The sequence below is a fragment of the Hyla sarda genome, chromosome 4, assembly GCF_029499605.1.
Source record: "Hyla sarda isolate aHylSar1 chromosome 4, aHylSar1.hap1, whole genome shotgun sequence".
In the NCBI taxonomy this organism is placed as follows: domain Eukaryota; kingdom Metazoa; phylum Chordata; class Amphibia; order Anura; family Hylidae; genus Hyla; species Hyla sarda.
This window is the reverse complement of record NC_079192.1, coordinates 93,373,255-93,393,907: the sequence shown is the minus strand read 5'-3', so window position 1 is coordinate 93,393,907 and position 20,653 is coordinate 93,373,255. Positions and strand designations below refer to the sequence as shown.

The 20,653-nt window shown below is 44.5% G+C and overlaps 1 protein-coding gene across 2 annotated transcripts in view; it reads left to right on the top strand.

Annotated features, from left to right (window-relative positions):
* The window catches only part of GOLM2 (golgi membrane protein 2), a 52,180-nt gene that overhangs the window by 2,249 nt on the left and 29,278 nt on the right, over positions 1–20,653 (top strand). For both annotated transcript variants that reach the window (XM_056571571.1, XM_056571569.1), the window contains exon 2: positions 19,732–19,786. In XM_056571571.1, the coding sequence (XP_056427546.1) occupies positions 19,732–19,786 (55 nt within the window). The remainder of the gene's footprint in view (positions 1–19,731; positions 19,787–20,653) is intronic.

Below are 20,653 nucleotides of genomic sequence, written 5' to 3'. Positions count from 1 at the left end.
TTATGTGCTTTTATTCACTGAATATACTTTGGCCTGATCATTTTACTGTGGTGAAAAACTTTATTTTTTATATATTTTGTTTTTAAATCAACTGGTGCCAGAAAGTTAAAAAGATTTGTAAATGACTTCTATTAAAAAATCTTAATCCTTCCTGTACTTATTAGCTGCTGAATACTACAGCGGAAGTTCTTTTCTTTTTGAAACACAGAGCTCTCTGCTGACATCATGACCACAGTGCTCTCTGCTCACACCTCTGTCCATTTTAGGAACTGACAGATGGAAATAGTCTTTACAGCTAGGCCAGGATCCCAGAGAGATGACCAGTAACACGGAGGGGACCTTGCTGCTTGCTGGGACTTGCAGTGTTTGGACAGACTTTAGGGCAGCCACGCTGCCTATAATAGACTTGACAGTGGGTAGTGACAGCAGACATAGATGACTTGACTTAATGGCATGTGGCTGTAGGTAGGCTTGTGGCCTCCAGATGTGCTGGACACTGGATCTGAGACGTCTGGTCTTTACTGTATCTCAGGATCTAAGAGAGAGATTGTAATGGCTGCCCCTCTTATAAAGGGGGGCTGAGCAAGAAACCCATAGGTCAAGCTGCAGGTCACCTGGTTAGCTGGTGCTCCCTGGGTAACATACATGTGACTAACTCAAAGGTCCTTAAAGGTCCTTTTATACCTAATATACAGATAACACAGAGACACTGCAGGAGAGCCCCTAGAGCGACTCAACACAGAGAGTCAACCTGACAGGACTATATTCCATACTGGGATATGACAATTTGTATAGGGAAGTGCATATTAACCCCTTAACGACCACGGATGTAAATGTACGTCCTGGTTTGGCGGTACTTTGTGCACCAGGACGTACATTTACGTCCTGTGTATGACTGCGAGCATCGGAGCGGTGCTCGTGTCATACAAAGCGCCCGCCTTAAATCAATGATCTGCAGCGCCGTCGCCGGGGGGTTGGGGGTGGGGGGTGGGGTGAAATAAATAGCTGATAACTTATACCGGAATATCTGTGTAAATTATCGGCTATCGGCCTTAACCTCCACAGATTATTGGTATCTGCCCTAAAAAAAAAATCGATATCGGTCGATCACTAGTGTCTACCACTTGGGACCCCCAGCTATGAGTGAAATGGAGAGCCACTCTGAGAGCAGCTGCTGTTCTTGTACAACATAGCCATTCATCTAAACGGCCTCCATGTAATTCTCCATTTCTCCAGTAGATAACCCTATTACTACATGCAGGCCTATGGGAATGAATGTGACTTCCTATATTTAGTGTAGGAATGGAGATGTCCTTCAAGTATGAACTAAAGAAAGGTGCCGTGCCATAAACCGAGCCGCTGTCACTCAGATATCTGCAGGTTCTCAGGACATGGCCGTAAGATATATTGATATTGGGCTTCCATTGAAGAACATACAATTGGCTTCTCCCCATCCCTGCATGACTAATACCAGGGACAAAAGGTTGTATTTAACTGTATGAGGAGATAAGATGGGGCAGGGTTATTTTCCTTTCACTGTGTCACCTTTTGATCACTATTTTACTTTACATTATCTACACAAACCATGAGAAAGTTTATCTGGAGCTTGTCCTGGGTTACGTCATTTGTAATACAATATTCCCACCCAGAGCTTGAATCGCAATTCAGTAAAGGTGTTATTTTATAGTCTGTACTTAAACTCCATTGTATAATGAAAAGTTATACATTTGTCAGCATACTTTCTGTATTAACTCCTTGTGGTGGTCAAGATCTCGGCATGCAGTCATTTATTAGGAATGTTAATTGTTTATTTCTAGTGGATAAAAATCTGATCTGGTCATGTGAGGGACCCATCAGGATAGGGCTGGGTGGTATGACCAAATGTGTGGATCACGGTATTTTTTAAACTTTTGGCGGTTCCACAGTATATAATGGTATTTCCTAGCGCCCCCCCCTCCCCCCCACACCCATATAAATTATCAGCCCACATCCCCATCGGGGTAAATACTCACATATCACCCGCAAGTGCTGCCCTCCTCATCCTCCTTGTTGCGGCTGCTGGTGCTGACACTCTATACTAGGGGTGTGAATTGCCAAGAATTTGGCGATTCGATTCGAATCGCGATACCAGTGTGGCGATTCGATATATCCCGATATATCGCGATACCGTCTAGGTGACGATACATCGCGATATATCCCGATACATCGCCCACCTGGGAGCATTCACAGATCCCAATAGACGCCGCTGTCAGCTTTGACAGCGGCGATCTAGTACTCCGGTGCTCACTTTTCTCATGTTATCCCGTCCGGGCTGCAAAATAAAATAAAACGCACTTTATCTTACCTGCCAACGAGCCCCCGGAGCTCCGGTACAGGTGTTCGGTCCCCGGGCTGTATTCTTCTTACTTCCTGTTAGTCCGGCACGTCACATGGAGCTTCAGCCTATCACCAGCGGAGGCGGGACATCGCTGCGGCTGGTGATAGGCTGAAGCTCCATGTGACGTGTCGGACTAACAGGAAGTAAGAAGAATACAGCCCGGGGACCGAACACCTGTACCGGAGCTCCGGGGGCTCGTTGGCAGGTAAGAGAAAGTGCGTTTTATTTTGCAGCCTGGATAGGATAAAATGAGAAAAGTGCGCACCGGATACTCCTTTAATAGCCAGCCGCGGCGATTGCCGCATGCTGGCTATTAGCGGCGGCCCCCGGCTACTGAAATCAGCCGGGGGTCGCATAGTACGGAGTGGGCACGAGTCGGAGCCCGCTCCATAGCCGTGTCAGATCCGGCCTGCCCGGCTCCACAAATGTGGAAAATGTGGAACTTTTATCTCCTGATGCCCGGGACATGCTGTTCCAGGCGTCCGCAGATAAAAATTCCACATCCCTAAAAGAATCGATTCAAAAATATTTTGAATCGATTCTGTATCGGCAAATGAAAAATCGCGATTATCGCGAGAATCGATTTTTTTTTTTTTCTTACATCCCTACTCTATACTGTGCGGTATCCCTATGCCCGGGCTGCAAAAGGTAAACAAAATAAACTTTAACGCACCTACGTTGGCCTTACGCTTGGAACGGCGGTGAGCTGTCAGCCTATCACCGGCCGCAGCGATGTTCTGCCTCGGCCGGTGATAGGTTGAGCCCACTGTCATGTAAGGAGCCGGCTTCTTACATGACAGTGGACTCAGCCTATCACCGGCCGAGGCGGAACATCACTGCGGCCGGTGATAGGCTGACTGCTCTCCGACGTTCCCGTCCCCAGGAAACAAGTGAGTCCGGTACCGGACCAAAGGGACCAGTGGTCTCCAACCTGTGGCCCTCCAGATGTTGCAAAACTACAACTCCCAGCATGCTGGGAGTTGTAGTTTTGCAACATCTGGAGGGCCGCAGGTTGGAGACCACTGGTATAGAGTGTCAGCGCCTGCGGCCGCAACAAACAGGATGAGGAGGGCAGCGCATGCGGGTGACATGTGAGTAGTACCCTGATGGGGACAGCACTGGGCTGGGCTAATAATTAATTGGGGGGGGGGGGGGCAGAACAGCGCTCGCAGGTTACATAGGATTAGTTCCCTGATGTGGGGATAGCGCAGTGCTGGGCTGGGTTGATTCATTCATTCCTGAGGGGGAGGGGCCAAACCGGTATTGCGGTATGGGTTAAAATTCATATCGTGCAGCACAAAAATGGCGGTATTCGGTATGAACTGGTATACCGCCCAGCCCTACATCAGGCCATGGCTCTAATACCTGTACTGTAACCGTAATACTGTGTGTCTGTCACATGACCAGGACAGATTTTTAGCCATTAGAATTAAAGGGGTACATTAGTATAACGTATCCACTGGTGTAACTCCATCGCTTCTATAAAGAATGAATGAATCAATTACTGACCCCATGCAGCGGGAAGATACAGGGCCCAAATGTCAGCCCCCCCTCCCTTTGCCATCAGATACTTCTCCCTATTGTGTTCAGCAGTGAAGGTTCCTATTGATGACCGGAAATATGGGTCATGAAAGCTATGAGGAATTAAAGGAGCTATCCAGCCACAAAAAAATACAATAAATTCTGCTTTATGGTCCATTAGGCTTCCCATGTCTTATGAAGTGTTCTCAACCAGATTCGCCCTGTTCGGTGCCCCCAGGAGACCTCCATTGGCCCTGCTTACAAATGCTGTATTTGCTTCCGGTCTGCCACGTGCTGCTCTGTTACTACAAGCCCCATAAACGCATACTACAAAGCATAAAACCTGCAACAATGCATTTTTTTTGGCAGATTTTGGCTTCCTCTCTTAAAGGGGACCTGTCATGCATGAGATTTTACAATATATATGACGTTGTAAAGCATTAACAGCATATACTCTTAGGGTATGTTCACACTGAGGAATTGGGGCGGAAATCACGCTGAAGATTTCCACCCCAGAATACAGTTTTTTTTCCCGCTCAGAATTAGCAGCGATTTTGCGCGGAATTCCACGCGGAAATGCAGGTTTCATGCGGAGGAGGAGGAGAAGAGGAGTATCAAGAGTGGGAGGAGTTCCGGCGGCCAGTTCTCAAAATGGCTGCTGAATAAAAAGTGGGTGGAGAGTGGGCGTAATATATGTATTATTCATAAATACTCCTTAAATTCCACACGGATTCACATAGTATAGTACACAAACTGTATGTGCTGGGATGGGGGATAGGGTACAGGGGAATTGCTACACTAAAGATCCTGCCTATCTAGGAAGGGAACTCCTAATGTTAAGTGTGGATAGGGTTTAGGGAACACATTACATGGACAGGACAGGGACTTATTTTCAAGAGTCCAATCCAAGTGCTATCTGTATCTTATGGACCACTTGGTGTGATATCTGCTCACCCATGCAATTTGAAATATTGTTCTTGATTTAACTACGGTTCTATTATATTACATTGGTTATTTATTTAACTACCAAACTGATATTGACCCAACCCGACATGAGCTGATCTTTACTAACCTTACGGACGTTTCACTAACTTCATTAAAATTATTATGTATGTGTTTTTTGTTTGTTATTAACACTCTGTGATTTATTTATGTTTATTCTATTGTGGAGTCCTCTCACTCCCTGATGAGCCCTTATCATCTGTGGGCGAAACGCGTAGGCAAGAGAGGCCTGTTTTCACTAATTAACTAAACTATATTATGTAATGTGTTCCCTAAACCCTTATCCACACTTAAAGGACAACTGTAGTGGAACACTTTTATATGTGCCCGGGCCTCAAAAATAAACAAAATAAACTCATACATACCTTCCTACGAGCCCCCGTTGGTCCGGCACAGGCCTCACGGTCCGGCAGTGCTGACGTCATTCCACTTCCTGGGGACGCCGCAGAGCCGTCGGCGTATCACTGGCCGTAGCGATGTCCCGCCCTGGCCGGTGATAGGCTGAGCCCACTGTCATGTAAGAAGAGACGGCCAGAGCTCCTTGCATGACAGTGGGCTCAGCCTATCACCTACCGGGGCGGGACATCGCTACGGCCAGTGATACGCCGACGGCTCTGTGGCATCCCCAGGAAGTGGAATGACATCAGCACTGCCGGACCGTGAGGCCTGTACCGGACCAACGGGGGCTCGTAGGAAGGTATGTATACGTTTATTTTTGAGGCCCGGGCACAGGAATGTATAAAAGTGTTCCACTACAGTTGTCCTTTAACATTAGGAGATAGGCAGGGTCTTTAGTGTAACAATTCACCTGTACCCTATCCCCCATCCCAGCACATACAGTTTGTCTGTGTACTATACTATGTGATTATCAGTTTATTAAATTCAGTTTTGAGTTTATCTTGGGCCTAATTGGTGAATATTTGTCCTAAGAGTATATATTGAATTTGTCTCACCTAGGGACTTGTGTATCTATTTGGCATTGGGTGCCTGAGTTATATACCCAGAGTATTTATTTAAAGCATTAACAGAACATTATATTTGTTAAAATCTCATGACCGGTTCCCTTTTTAAGGGATTATCCAGTGGCAAGAGCTATAGTGGTTTAAAACCCATTGTGTGGGGAAAAACAATACAATATAGACCTGTACTTACCTCCAGCGTTACCACAGTCCGTTCCCCGCAGTGATCATCTTTCTGAGCTGCAGCCTGACTGTCGGGCCTGGAAACACCCCGGCCCAATGTGTCCTACTGCCGCGCAGCGAATTGTTGGCTTTGGGGTTACATTGTTGCAGTCAGCGATGCACTGAGCTGCAATATAACTCATTGGGCATTGGTGCTTCCTGGGCCTAACACGTCACGCTGCAGCTCAGGAAGACGATTGCTGCGGGGAACCGGAACAGGACACCAGAGGCACCGCGGGTGTGCACTGGAGGTATGTACAGGTTTATTTTATTATGGGTATTTCCCTGTTGAAACACTGCTGAATTTCTGCCTGGAAAATCTGCAGCACGTCCTTCCTATGTGAATATACCCCATAGGCCAGTTTTACACTAGCACAGTGTTTCCCAACCAGGGTGCCTCCAGCTGTTGCAAAAATACAACTCCCAGCATGCCTGGACAGCCGAAGGCTGTCCAGGCATGCTGGGAGTTGTAGTTTTGTAACAGCTGGAGGCACCCTGGTTGGGAAACACTGCACCAGCATAATACACACGGAAGTTCTGGGCCGATCTGAACTGACAGTCGTCATATGTGGCTGTGGGCCTAAAGTAGTCTACAGTGTAAATAGATGTAAATTGTATTAAGAGTTGCATAACTGTTATTTACTCATTCTACGTGGAGACTTAATTCTAGTGCAAAGGTACGTAAGTGCAGATTGATGTTTAAAGGCGATTGTAGGCTTTTAATAGTGAGCAGATTTGTGTCATAAAGAAATAAATTGCCTTTATTACGGCGCTAGTCACCTTTAGTCACTGGCATCCTGAACACACCTTAGGGAAATGGAAGAACAGCAGCAATTGGAACTCAAGTAATATGGTACTGAGTGATGTTAAAGCAGCTTGTAAAATGAGTCACGAGATGTGGTGTATTGTAAGCCAGGGCCAGGCTTATAGCCAACAACCTTATCCCAGTGTTTTCCCATTTGGATAAGCCATCAATGCTTCAACTGTGGGGGTCCGACCCCCAGTCACAGTAATTGGTATGTGCCATTGTGTCAGATTCGGCAGGTCAGAGCCCCCTCATATCAAGCATTGGCACCATAGCTAAAAGGTTTTTTTCCCAGCCAGTGATTCTCCAGCTGTTGCAAAACACTGCTGTCCGGGCATGCTGGGAGTTGTAGTTTTGCAACACTTAAAGGTACACTGGTTGGTAAATTACCCTAGCCTAATGTATGGGATGAGAATGCGAAAATGGCCACACAAGAGCCTTTTGGGTTTTTTGGTGTATTGCAGTGTACATTTTATGACATATGGCTGCCATTGTGCTGCAGTATTAGTTATCACTGCTGTAGAGTGTATATGCTATATACAACCATATGCACTGATATTACAGTATATTTTGATGCTGGATATAGACTGCTGCTAACCAGTTCCTCACTTGTGTGCTGCTCTTGTACTGTATAGGGGAAGCGGTCTGTGTATAGTATATATCAGTGGGCTGCAAACTTGGAATCTCCAGATGTTGCAAAACTACCACTCCCAGCATGCTGGGAGTTAGTTTTGCAACAGTTGGAGGTCCACAGTTTGGAGACAATTGATATATAAGGATCCCCTATCCTCCCCCAGCCTGAAATATCACATTAGATCAGGCAACATGGAAAAGATGCAAGTTTCCTTGTCTATATGTCTGTTCCGCCTAATCTTAAAGGGACTGTCCTACCTCTGTTTTAGTTTTACGATCAGCTCCTGCTTGTCTGCAGCCATATGAGGTGGTGGAAAAGGCAAAAACAACCAAATTAGGGAAGTTACGTAACTTCTGCGCAGACGGCGTAGTCCCACCAGCTGCACTGTTTCTGTGACTTCAGCAGTTACTCAATAAGCATAGCTCACAGAACTACACCATATGTGTAACTACCGGTATAATTAATGGGAGTTGAGCGTAGCTTTGGCTGTTTCCAGCTTTGCCGACCACCTCCTGCGGCCGCTGACAGGCAGGAGCTGGTCTGAAAAGTAAAACAGCGATGTGGGACAACCCTTTTTTTAAAGGGGTTATCCAGCCTGTAAAATCAGCCGATCATCATTTTTGGAAGGGCTTCAGGCGTTTGTGAGAGCAGCACAGCATTTACAGTATATATTTGCACAGGGGTACTCCGCTCCTAGACATCTTATCCCCTATCCATGGTGGGACCCCCGCGATCTCCCTACAGCACCCGGCGTTGATCTAAAACGCCGGTGCCGCACTGGAGGCTCTTGACGTCACGGCCACACACCCTCAATTAAAGTCAATGGGAGAGGGTGGCAACCCATAGATTTGCATTGAGTGGGAGGGCATGATGTCACGAGGAGGGCGTGGCCGTGACGTCAGCTCCGCATTGCTAGTCATCAGGCACGGAGTGCAGTTCGCTTTGTGCACCGAATGACTGCAGTGCCACAGCAGAGATCGCTGTAGTTTCCAGCGGGCAGAACCACCGCAATCAGACATCTTATCCCCTATCCTTTGGATAGGACAGATGTTGTCTTGGGGTGGAGTACCCCTTTAAATGAGACGCTGCTGCAGTTTATAGCCCTTCCACTACTACTAATACAACCATGGAAAGACCGAGCATGAGCAAACACTGAGGAGACTGTGGGGTGTATGTGAGTACAGCGGCCCCTTCAAACAGCTGGCTGGTGGGAGTATTTTTCTAATATTGATGGCTTATCCAGAGAATAGGCTGTTTTATTTTAACACACTAGACCTAAACGGCCACTCACCTCCTAGCCCAAACGGCAAAAAGAAATCTATAAAATGTAATAAAAATAACATAAAATAAAGATAGATAGATATAGTACGTGCCGTATAAAACACAAATAATTCATGACATTTCTAGGGCATTAAGGTTTCCCAACTAGTGTTTAGCCAGGAAATAACATTGCAAGAGTGAATGTAGATAAACGTGTCTATCCAGAAGGAAGCGAATACATTGTAATCCAGGTTAGAACAGGTTACTCAGAACTTCTTGAAAATACAAAACAATACTTTAAAACTATCCGCATTCTATTGCCGCATTCTATTCTATTTCAAAAAGACAAAAAAACATTATATTCTAGCCCTGAACACTATAATGGTCGGTTCTCACAATGGAATCTGCAGTCTGGGTTTCCTGATGGCTAAAGAACGTGGATAGGTGTTAAATGTATTATTTAGGCAAAAAAGAAATAAAGTCGGCTCTACCTTAAGCGCAGTGAAAGATGCGATGCAGTCCTGGCAACAGCAGCAGGTCCTCCGGTGGGTGCTCAGCTTATAGGAGAACAAAGTCCAATATACGAAATGCTGAAGACAGAAAAAGCGTCAGCTCTCCGGTGAGGTGTAAACAGAAACTTCTTTATTCTTGACACATCAAGCAAAGACAGATATGTCTTAAAATCGGGAGAAAGTGGGCGCTTTAATACTTCATGCAGTGGACACAGGTAACGCCGTTTCACATAACTCGTGTGCTTCTTCAGACCTCTGAGTTGTGTGACACGGCGTTACCTGTGACCACTGCATGAAGTATTGAAGCGCCCACTTTCTCCCGATTTTAAGACATATCTGTCTTTGCTTGATGTGTCAAGAATAAAGAAGTTTCTGCTTACACCTCACTGGAGAGCTGACGCTTTTTCAGTCTTCAGCATTTCGTTAAATGTATTATTGCTAAGACCCCCACAGTCGCTAGTTTGGGGGGGGTTTGGGGGTTGTAATGAGACCCTGTTTTTTCCTCCTGTTGGGCTGTGGTAAAGAGAAGTCGTGTGTCGCTACTCCATTCATGTCTATGGGGATGACAGGAACAGCTGGTGACATTTCAAGGGCTTGTTCACATCTAGAACACAGCAGTATGTTGGGAGATGGGTATAACTGGTACCTAAACATGAGCTGTGGTAGGCAAGAGTGTGGTATTTTTGCGTATGTCCTGTCCCCTGTACGATTGGCTACGATTTTGTTTTCTGTACCACAATAGAAATCGTATAACCGCCCCCCTTCCTCCTACCGTTCAACGGTATACATTCAAAACATATGGGTCTGCTTTTCTTTTTTTTTTGCTGGTTTAAATTATTTTACACAATTATTTTAAAATATAAAATGTACACATTTAAATTGTGGTGCAATCATATAACGTCTAGCAATACGTTTAACCTATAATATAAAAAAATGCTATGCAACATTTAACCAAATTGGTCCTGTTTTGGTACATATGTCTGTGGTGGTATGTCAGATGAATGTGTGTGGTACAGTTCAGAAAGCACCCATAAAATTAATTTTACTGACTCCCCCCCCCCCCCCCCCCCCCCCCCCCCCCCCCCCCCAACAATAATCCGAAACCGGCTCCCGCCTGTTCATGACATGCTTACCTCAAAAAAATGGCAGATTTGGCTTCTGAAGTAGTCGAAGTTGCTCTTACAGTATTTTGGTCTTCATAGACAAAACCCTAGACATGTACATATTGGGGGAGATTTATCAAAACCTGTGTTGCCCATAGCGACCAATCGGATCACTTTCATTTTTCAGAAGCCTTTTATGAAAATAAAAGAAGCGATCTGGTTGCTATGGGCAACTGCACCACTCTTCCTCTACACAGGTTTTGATAAATCTCCCCCATTGTGCAGTATATGGTAAAAGTGTTGTCCAGCCATATCTGTATGTGTAGAAAAGCACAACAAAACCACAATATGTTAACAAAGCCTTAGTCTGGCCACTAGCATAAGATAGCTGTTGCAGACATATTTGTAGTGGTCCTCTGGCTAAGAACCTACTTCAAAGTAGGGATCGACCGATTATCGGATTGGCTGATATTATCGGCAGATAAGATAAGAGCCAGAGACTGGCGCCGCCACCCGCTTCTCTTCCTCTGCCTGTCCTGAGTCCAACCATCGACGCTGCCCGATTGCCTCCCCTGCCTATCCTCTGGCCAGAGACCGCCGCCGCTGCTGCCCCATTGCCCTCCCCGGTTTTATAATTACCTGTTCTCTGGGTCCGCACTACTTCTGGCTCCGGCGGTGTCCTGCGCTGTTGCTGTGCGCTGCGCAATGACGAGTGACGTCCTCAACGCGAGATTGTCAGTGGCCCGGCGCACAGTGACAGCTCAGGACACCGCCGGTGCCAGAAGTAGCGCGGACCCAGGGGACAGGTAATTATAAAACCGGGGATGGGGGAGGCAATGGGGCAGTGGCGGCCTCTGGCCAGAGGATAGGCAGGGGGAGGCAATCGGGCAGCGTCGGTGGTTGGACTCAGGACCCCAGGACAGGCAGGGGTAGAGAAGCGGGTGGTGGTGATCTCTGGCCCCGCAAAAGCCGCTGCAGTTCATTGATTTAAAGCGCCCGCTTTAAATCATTGATATGCGGGGCCAGAAACAGTTTATCAGGGTATACCTGCACACACACGCACCCTAATTTTACCAAGGATATTTGTGGGGGGGGGGGAGAATTAAAATGCACGGATTATCGGTAGAAGTTATCGGCTATCGGCCTGAAAGTTCACAGGGCATTGGCTCTAAAAAATCAATATCGGTCGATTCCCTACTTCAAAGACCCTTTTACATGAGCCAATCACTGGGATTCTGTGTCAAGGAATATCCGTAGTGTGCGTTGGCCCTTAGAGGTCAGCCAAACTGGGACAGTTCCTTTTGGGTCTTGGATACTACCTACTTGTATATGATACTATGACTATATAATTTTCTACCAATCTCAGATTAATAAATAACCTGCTGATACATTGATCAGTTGCCTGTAGTTTATGTATTGACAGGTCATTTACCAGCCTCCTACGGTGCAGTGTCTATTGCTGCTTTCTAAATGGTAAAGGCAATTTGTATTTTCATACAGTAAAGGTCAATACATCAATATGATAAATGTACTTGCTGGGTAAGGCAGAAATAAAACTGCATTTATAGTCTCCCTGGATTCCTTCACCACTAATGTAGTCATTGGTACGAACTCAGTTCTTCATATTTTAGCAACCGAGACTATAAACCAGTGTTTCCCAACCAGGGTGCCTCCAGCTGTTGCAAAACTACAATTCCCAGCATGCCCGGACAGCCTTTGGCTGTCCGGGCATGCTGAGAATTGTAGTTTTGCAACAGCTGGAGGCGCCCTGGTTGGAAATACTGCTATAAACCTTAAAGGTTTGGAAGAAATCGCCAGTAAACGTTTCTGCTGCATGTGCCTATACCCTTTGGCAAAGGAAAAGTTGCCCATAGCAACCAATCAGATCGCTTCTTTCAATTTGCAGAGACCTTTTCAAAAATGAAAGAAGCAAGCTCATTGATTGGTTGCTATGGGCAACTTTTCCTCTGGACAGATTTTGATAAATCTCCCCCATAGTATTTTGGTCAGTATTTGGTCATATTGGAGCTCATTTTAGGGTAGAGTAAAACGCAGCACATCCGCTGGGCAGTGGGAAATACATTTTACTATGAGCAGTCCCACAAGGATTCCCTTCCACAGCCCTGTGTACGTGCAGTAATGTTTGGAGGCGGCGGGGGATGGGGGGGGTATGGGGGTTGGGCCACACATCACAACAGTGCGCTGGGCCCGCCTCCAAACCTTATTGCACACACAGGGCTGCCGCAGGGAAACCCAGTGTGTCTGCTCATAGCAAAATGTGCATGTGCCTCTGCCCGACGGAGTTCTTACAGTGTGAAATATGCTGTGTATATCTGTGACCCTACCCTTAATCAGCATTTTTTTTGGAGTAGATCCAAAGAAAAGAAAAAGATGCAAATCTTATGTTGGCTCTGCTTTTGTCCCATTGACCAAAATACTGCGTGTGAACCTGGCCTTTACAGGGCATAATTGTGAGGGTGTAGTGTTTGATTATTGCACCTGTTCATCTAATTAGGCTACTTGTGCTAGAGATCACGCAGGTAAACTCATTAAACTCATAACGGGGTTGAGGTTATTTCCGCTTAGGTTATGATGACAGAGCGGAATTTCCGCCTGCTAAACTTTAGGGTATATTCACATGGCAGAATTTCTGCATGTGGAATTAATTCCGCCTCAAATTAAAGCCCAGTAGACTTCTATGGGATTCCGCACTCCCATTCACACTTCTGAATTTCCGCACAAGACAGAAATCACCCAAAGGGATGCGGAAGCGGAATTTGTGCTATGAGGAAAAAGTTATTCAACCTATAATCACAATTAAAGGGGCACTCCGGCGCTAAGACATCTTATCCCCTATCCAAAGGATAGGGGATAAGATGCCTGATCGCAGGGGTCCCGCCGCTGGGGACCCCCGTGATCTTCCTCGGCGCACCCCGTTAGAATCATCCCCCGGAGCATGCTCGCTCCAGGTCTGATTACTGGCGATCACGGGGACGGAGCAGAATGACATCACGGCTCCGCCCCGTGTGACTTAACGCTCTGCCCCCTCAATGCAAGCCTATGGAGGGGGCGTGACCGCTGTCACGCCCCCTCCCATGGGCTTGCATTGAGGGTGCGGAGCGTGACGTCACTATGCTCTGTCACCATGATCACCAGCACGCTCCGGGGGCTGGTTCTAACGGGGTGCGGTGTGGAAGATCACGGGGGTCCCCAGAGGCGGGACCCCTGCGATCAGGCATCTTATCCCCTATCCTTTGGATAGGGGATAAGATGTCTAAGCGCCGGAGTACCCCTTTAAGGTGTTTTTAAGGGGATTCCAAGACATTAGGCTGTGTTCTAATGCATTTTTCACACCTTTTCCTGCGATTTTTCTACTTCAAAGTTCAGACAATAAAAAAGCTCTTAAGCAGCAGATCCTATTTGTTAACTTAGACTCCCCAGATACGGTATATATGGGTGTTGTAACCTAAATAGCCCCTTTAAGTCCTTATGCCTGTTAAAAAGGGATTTCCAACCCTTAAGACTACTTGTATTTATTACATTTATTGTTAAATTACCCTATGTTTATTTTCTCTGATGAATGACATGCTGTCCATCTCCACATCATAAAACCAGAGCGACCATTTGTTGACTTACTTGCCGAGTCCACTGGGACCCCTTCTTGTAAGTGCGTTAGAACACAACCTTGGTGGTCGGAAGAAAAAAAAAAATCCCTTTTGAAATCATGTTATGCCATGAGATTTCTGCCGCTCCTAGCAGTAGCTGAGATTGCTGAACCCACAAAGAAGCCACATACTGTATTTACACTGCTCAAGAGCAATTTTTCTTTTCCTATGATATTAATGCATACATCAATAGTGCATGACTTGGAGCTGATCCCGTAGACGCCGTCTTCTCATTCTTTAATCTCGCTTCTCCCAGCTGCACAGTAAGTAGATTGAGGGGTTTGGAGATTTGCTTTTCCATGCAGTTTTCCTACTTATTTCTTATAGTATAAACTTAATACATTTGATGGTCTATTAACTCGATACCTACTCCAAAGACTGTACGCTGTGTGGATAATATATATATATAATGTCCCTCAAGTTACAATATTTATTTCTTCCAGGATGACCATTGTATGTTGAGACAATAATGCTATGGAAACCTGGTAATTGGTTCTGTAGCCCCACAATGTCATCCAAAAATAGGAAAAAGTGAGGATTAAAGAAAAAATAAGAAGATAACTAATTAATATATATAAAGCCAGTCGTTACATATAAAAGTAAGAAAGATCTGCTGGGAGCTGTAATCACTGTCTATCTCAGTGTTTCCCAATCAGGTGCATCTAACTGTTGCAAAACTACAACTCCCAGCATGCCCGGACAGCCGTTGGCTGTCCGGGCATGCTGGGAGTTGTAGTTTTTCAACAGCTGGAGGCACCCTGGTTGGGAAACAATGGTTTATGTAGAGGACAGGAGCTTCTTCAGGGTCCTATACAGTACACACAGTGTCCCAAATGGAGCCGCCCTTACTTGGTGTCCAAAGGAGCAGCTAACCCCGGCACAGGTAAGGAGTAGTACAGAACTTGTAGTTCCTCCCTGTACTGTAGGGGGCGCTACCAGACACCAGTCACGGCATGTGCTTCAGTAATACAGGTGTTTTACCAGTGAATGTCCATTCTGATTGGTCAGTTCCTCCAGTTGTCACACATTTCACAGATCTGGACTGTCTGTAGTATTGTATGTTGAGTCTGGTTTCAAGTTAGGCTGGGTTCACACTACGTTTTCTCCCATACGGGAGCGCATACGGCAGGGGGAGCTAAAACCTCTCGCTCCCGTATGCCTTCGTATGCGCTCCCGTATGTAATTCATTTCAATGAGCCGGCCGGAGTGAAACGTTCTCGCTCTCGCTCTCGCTCTCGCGCTCTCTCGCTCGCGCTCTCGCTCTCCATTGATCAACCTATCTCAAGTATAAGCCATTAGCATTCAATAGAACCCATTGGGGGTCTCATTGCCATCAGTACCAATTGGCAGTAGGATTTACAGTACTCCCAATGGTGTCCTGACGTATGACCCAGTGACTAGCAGAAGGGTGTTGCGTTCCTTATCTTGTATTTGTACTGAAGAAAAGAAGAATATTTGTGAGATGTAACCTGTGTCTTCTGCTTGTGAGCTTAGATTTGCTTTGGAGGAATCCCGAAAGCTTCTCTACAGAATTATGTTACCGTAGCCTAATAAGAAAGGTATTACAAGATACTGCCACATTTTTTGATTTGCATCTACAGATGGAAACACAGTGATGGATGTAGATAAGCATTTCTACACTCCTCGCCATTAATAATCGTCACGTGATAAGGAGAATAATAAAGATAACAGCGTAATCTTGCAACTGAACCTGGTGACCGAATAAGACTGCGGTTTTAGTAGTGTGCACCATATGGGGCGGCTTTTTAATAGTAAAGTCCAAAGGTGTGTTTTTTTTTTTTTTTTTTTTTTTTCAGCTGGATTCATTGTATTTGGGCTGAAAGCGCTAAAATCGGACAATGGAAGTAGCTGTGTATACTTTACACACCTAAAGAACATATATAAACCAGTCATAGGAGTCGACTATTATTAGTCCTTACTGAATAGGCTTTGTTGTTGGCCAATGTGGGAATATATATCTTTAAGGAGGCCTGAGCTGGTTATTTCCTTATTCCCTGTTCTAGTTACCCACAAAAGCAATGTATTAACATCAGATGTGCGTTGGTCAAACCTGGCAATTTCAGCGTGATCAGCCACCCATCTACTATGTATGGTGGTCTCCTGACTCTTCCCTGGTGCCAGGGTAAAGATCTGAAACGTTTTTAAAGGGGTACTCCAGTGGAAATAATTATTATTTTTCATTTTTTTTAATCAACTGGTGCCAGAAAATTAAACAGACTTGTAAATGACTTCTATTAAAAAATCTTATTCCTTCCAGTACTTATCAGCTGCTGTATAATCCATAGGAAGTTCTTTTAAATTACTTTCTGCCTGACCACAGTGCTCTCTGCTGACACCTCTGTCCATTTTTGGAACTGTCCAGAATAGGAGCACATCCCCATAGAAAACCTATCCTGCTCTGGACAGTTCCTAAAATGGACAGAGGTGTCAGCAGAGAGCACTGTGGTCAGGCAGAAAGGAAATTCAAAAAGAAAAGCACTTCCTGTGGATCATAACGGCAGCTGATAAGTAACTGGAAGGATTACGTTTTTTTATAGAAGTAATTTACAAATCTGTTTAACTTTCTGATACCAGTTGATATAAAAAAAAAAGTCTTCCAGTGGAGTACCCCTTTAAAAACTTTTCTACTGCTCCGGACAGTTCCTGAAATGGACAGAGGTGTCAGCAGAGAGCACTGTGGTCAGAGAGAAAAGAAAAAAAAATAGAACTTCTGGAGAATACAGCAGTTAAGTACTGGAAGTAAAAGTAATTTACAAATCTGTTTAACTTTCTAGCACCAGTTGATATAAAAAAAAAAAAAAACATTTCCACTGGAGTACCCCTTTAACTGCCTGATCTTTTTATTAGGAGTATCTGGCAGCGATTCTCCCTTCTGAACATGTGGATGCGATTTGGGGGATCGGAGAATGTTTCTTATGTGTAAGGCCAGTGTAATGGAATACTACAATACTATGCCATTACTGGTCATGGTGGTCCTGAGTGTTGCAGCAGCCACCAGTCCTAGGAATAAAGGAGTAGCAGTGCTTCTTAAATGGGTTATCCCACCATTACTAGTTATCCCCTACCTGATCCTTGGGTGTTCATCAGTTAGGACCTCCTGTGATCTCAAGGACTGTAACCCACTTTTTCTACTCCATGCATATTTTTATGAGCTGCTGAAGATACCTGAGCTACGAAACGCGTTGGCTTTCTTCTTAAATGCATTTTTATCAAGATTACTAATAAATCATTATATTTTAATAGTGTTTCCCAACCAGGGTGCCTCCAGCTGTTGCAGGCACCCTGCTTGGGAAACACTATTTTAATTCATTGGATTTTCAAGCCTTTATTTCTGTGGTTCACCTTTTCTCTGGAGTCCAGGGAATTCTTCATGTGCCCCACCTATACAGAATATACAGAAGCGGGGGATGGGAAGTAGTTCTGTACTTTTTGTATTTTTATTAAAAAAAAAAAAAATTTTTTTTAAATCAACTGGTGTCAGAAATTTAAACAGATTTGTAAATTACTTCTATTAAAAAAAATCTTAATCCTTCCAGTACTAATTAGCTGCTGAATACTACAGAGGAAATTCTTTTCTTTTTGGAGCACAGTGCTCTCTGCTGACATTTCTGTCCATTTAAGGAACTGTCCAGAGCAGCATATGTTTGCTATGGGGATTTTCTCCTACTCTGGACAGTTCTTAAAATGGACAGAGATGTCAACAGAGAGCACTGTGGTCATGATGTCAGCAGAGAGCTCTGTGTTCCAAAAATTAAGAAATTAATTTCCTCTGTAGTATTCAGCAGCAAATAAGTACAGGAAGGATTAAGATTTCTTAATAGAAGTAATTTACAAATCTGTTTTACCTTTCTGGCACCAGTTCATAAAAAAATAAAGTGTTCCACCGGAGTACCCCTTTCATATCTCATCTTATCCCATCTTATCCCCTTTCATGACTTTGACAATATTGTGCAGTATTGTATTTGGATGTGTTTTTTTTTTTTTTTTTAAACTTCATGTTGCCTTTTTGGAGTTTGTTCTGTAAGCGTTTAAATTAGAGACCCTCAGCTGCTATCTTGCTGTCCCATAGTGTTGAGTGTAGTAGGCTAGGTATACATTTGCCTCCACTCAGTTCATTACATTTTTTATGTGTTTCAGTGTCTGCGCTCATTCTTTGTATAATAAAGCTTTCCTATTTTTATATTTGAGGTGGTGTGCGAGATTTTGTAGTTGCTAGTCTTTTTTTTTTTTTCTCTTACATTTCATTCCTTTTTGGGCTTCCCTTGGACCTTATTTCAGGTTAATAGCTGTTGCCCATCCACCTGTACTATACACATATACATATCTATCTTTAATGCAACATTTAGAGAGAGTGAGGTGTTTACAGCATGCTGCCTTGTGCTGAACAATGCCACAGGCAGAGGAGCAGACAGAGAATGAATAGCAGATGCTGCAACCTTACTGTGCGATAATCTGCTGTAAACAGCGCTGGGCGGAGTACCTCTTTAAAGGGGTACTCCAGTGGAAAACCATTTATTTTAAATCAACTGGTGCCAGAAAGTTAAACAGATTTGCAAATTACTTCTATTTAAAAATCTTAATCCTTCCAGTACGTATCGGCTGCTGTTTACTACATTATTTTCTTTTTGAATTTATTTTCTTTCTGACCACAGTGCTCTCTGCTGACACCTCTGTCCGTGTCAGGAACTTTCTGGAGGCTTGCTATGGGGATTTGCTCCTACTCTGGACAGTTCCTTACATGGACAGAGGTGTCAGGAGAGAGCACTGTGGTCAGACAGAAAGGAAATTCAAAAAGAAAAGAACTTCCTGTGGAGAATATAGCAGCTGATAAGTAATATTAGTATGGTAGTAATAAAAGGAGCGGTTTAAAAAAAAAAACTTTTCCCTATTGGGAAAAAAACGAACAACTCAACTTCCTCTGTAGTATACAGCAGCTGATGAGTACTGGAAGGATTAAGATTTTTAAATAGAAGTAATTTACAAATCTGTTTAACTTTCTGGCACCAGTTGATTTAAAATAAATTTGTTTTCCACCGGAGTACCCCTTTTAAAGGGGTACTCCGCTGCCCTGTGTCGGAAGCTCCGCTCCCCAGCGTCCGGAAGTTTATTGTTCCGGACGCTGTGTGCGGGCTTCCGTGTTCAGGGCCGCCCCTCGTGACGTCATGCCCGCCCCCTTCGTGACGTCACGCCCGCCCCCTCAACGAAAGTCTATGGGAAGGTGGCGTGATGGCCGTCACGCTGGGGAGCGGAGCTTCCGACACAGGGCAGCGGAGTACCCCTTTAAGGCTCTCTGCTCTGGTTCATAGAGAAAATTCCCAAACACCCCCTTTTACACCATAACATTCCTATGGAGTTGTAGTAAAACAATCCCTTTAAGCTCAGGTGTGCATGTTTTCAGAACAGATAATGTTACACGAGGCTGTTAAGCTACTGATGGAGCAAGATTTCAGCGTCTACACCCCTATTGTGCACAGTCTTGGCTGTCTGCCGTATCTACAGCTTACTGGATGAACACAATTGTTGGTAATACACCTTTGTATGTTCCCCGTATTTTACACAATAGAATTAATGTGTAAACCGGAGCTCTGTGTATTTACAATGGTTACCCACAGCACACCGGCGTCTCATTGTGTGAATATTTGTCTTATAGGAGAAGCTGCTGGCCAACGTGTCACTCCAGATGGCAGACATCGCTCATCTGAAGGGTAAGTGTTTGCATGTCCTGGCACTGCCCTGTGAATGTCTTTTGGTATAATAGAGGATTACAGTACGCTGACAAATTGCCGCATTTCATTGTGTTTCATATATTGAACAATATACGGTATGCTGCAGTCACTTATTGTTGCCTAATAAAAATCTGAAAAAAATGTTATTTTCTAGCCAGGTAAGGGACAGAGATCTCGCCAACACATCACCTGCAATGTGGCTGCAGTACTGCTGACATAATGGACAATGCCTTTCATGTTGGAAGGGGTACTCCGGTGAAAACCTTTTTTCTTTTAAATCAACTGGTGGCGGAAAGTTAAACATATTTGTAAATTACTTCTATAAAAAAAAAATCTTAATCCTTCCTGTACTTATTAGCTGCTGGATACTACAGAGGAAATTCTTTTATTTTTGGAATGCTCTCTGATGACCTCACGAGCACAGTTCTCTCTGCTGACGTTATTATAATAATGTCTTTGTTTATTGTTGTCCTTAGTTGGATTTGAGCCCAAGTCTCCAGCACTGCAAGGCAGCAGTGCTAACCACTGAGCCACCATGCTGCCCTTAGCATACATCTGCTATGCATGGTTGCTAAGATGGACAGAGATGTCAGCAGAGAGCACTGTGCTTGTGATGTCATCAGTGTTCCAAAAAGAAAGGAATTTCCTCTGTAGCATTCAGCAGCTAATAAGTACTGGAAGGATTAAGATTTTTTTAATAGAAGTAATTTACAAATATGTTTAACTTTCTGCCACCAGTTGATTTAAAAGAAAAAAGGTTTTCACCGGAGTACCCCTTTAAAATAACTTGGACTATGGGGAAGATTTAGAAAGTCTGGGGTTTCATACATTTCACGGTCTACAAAC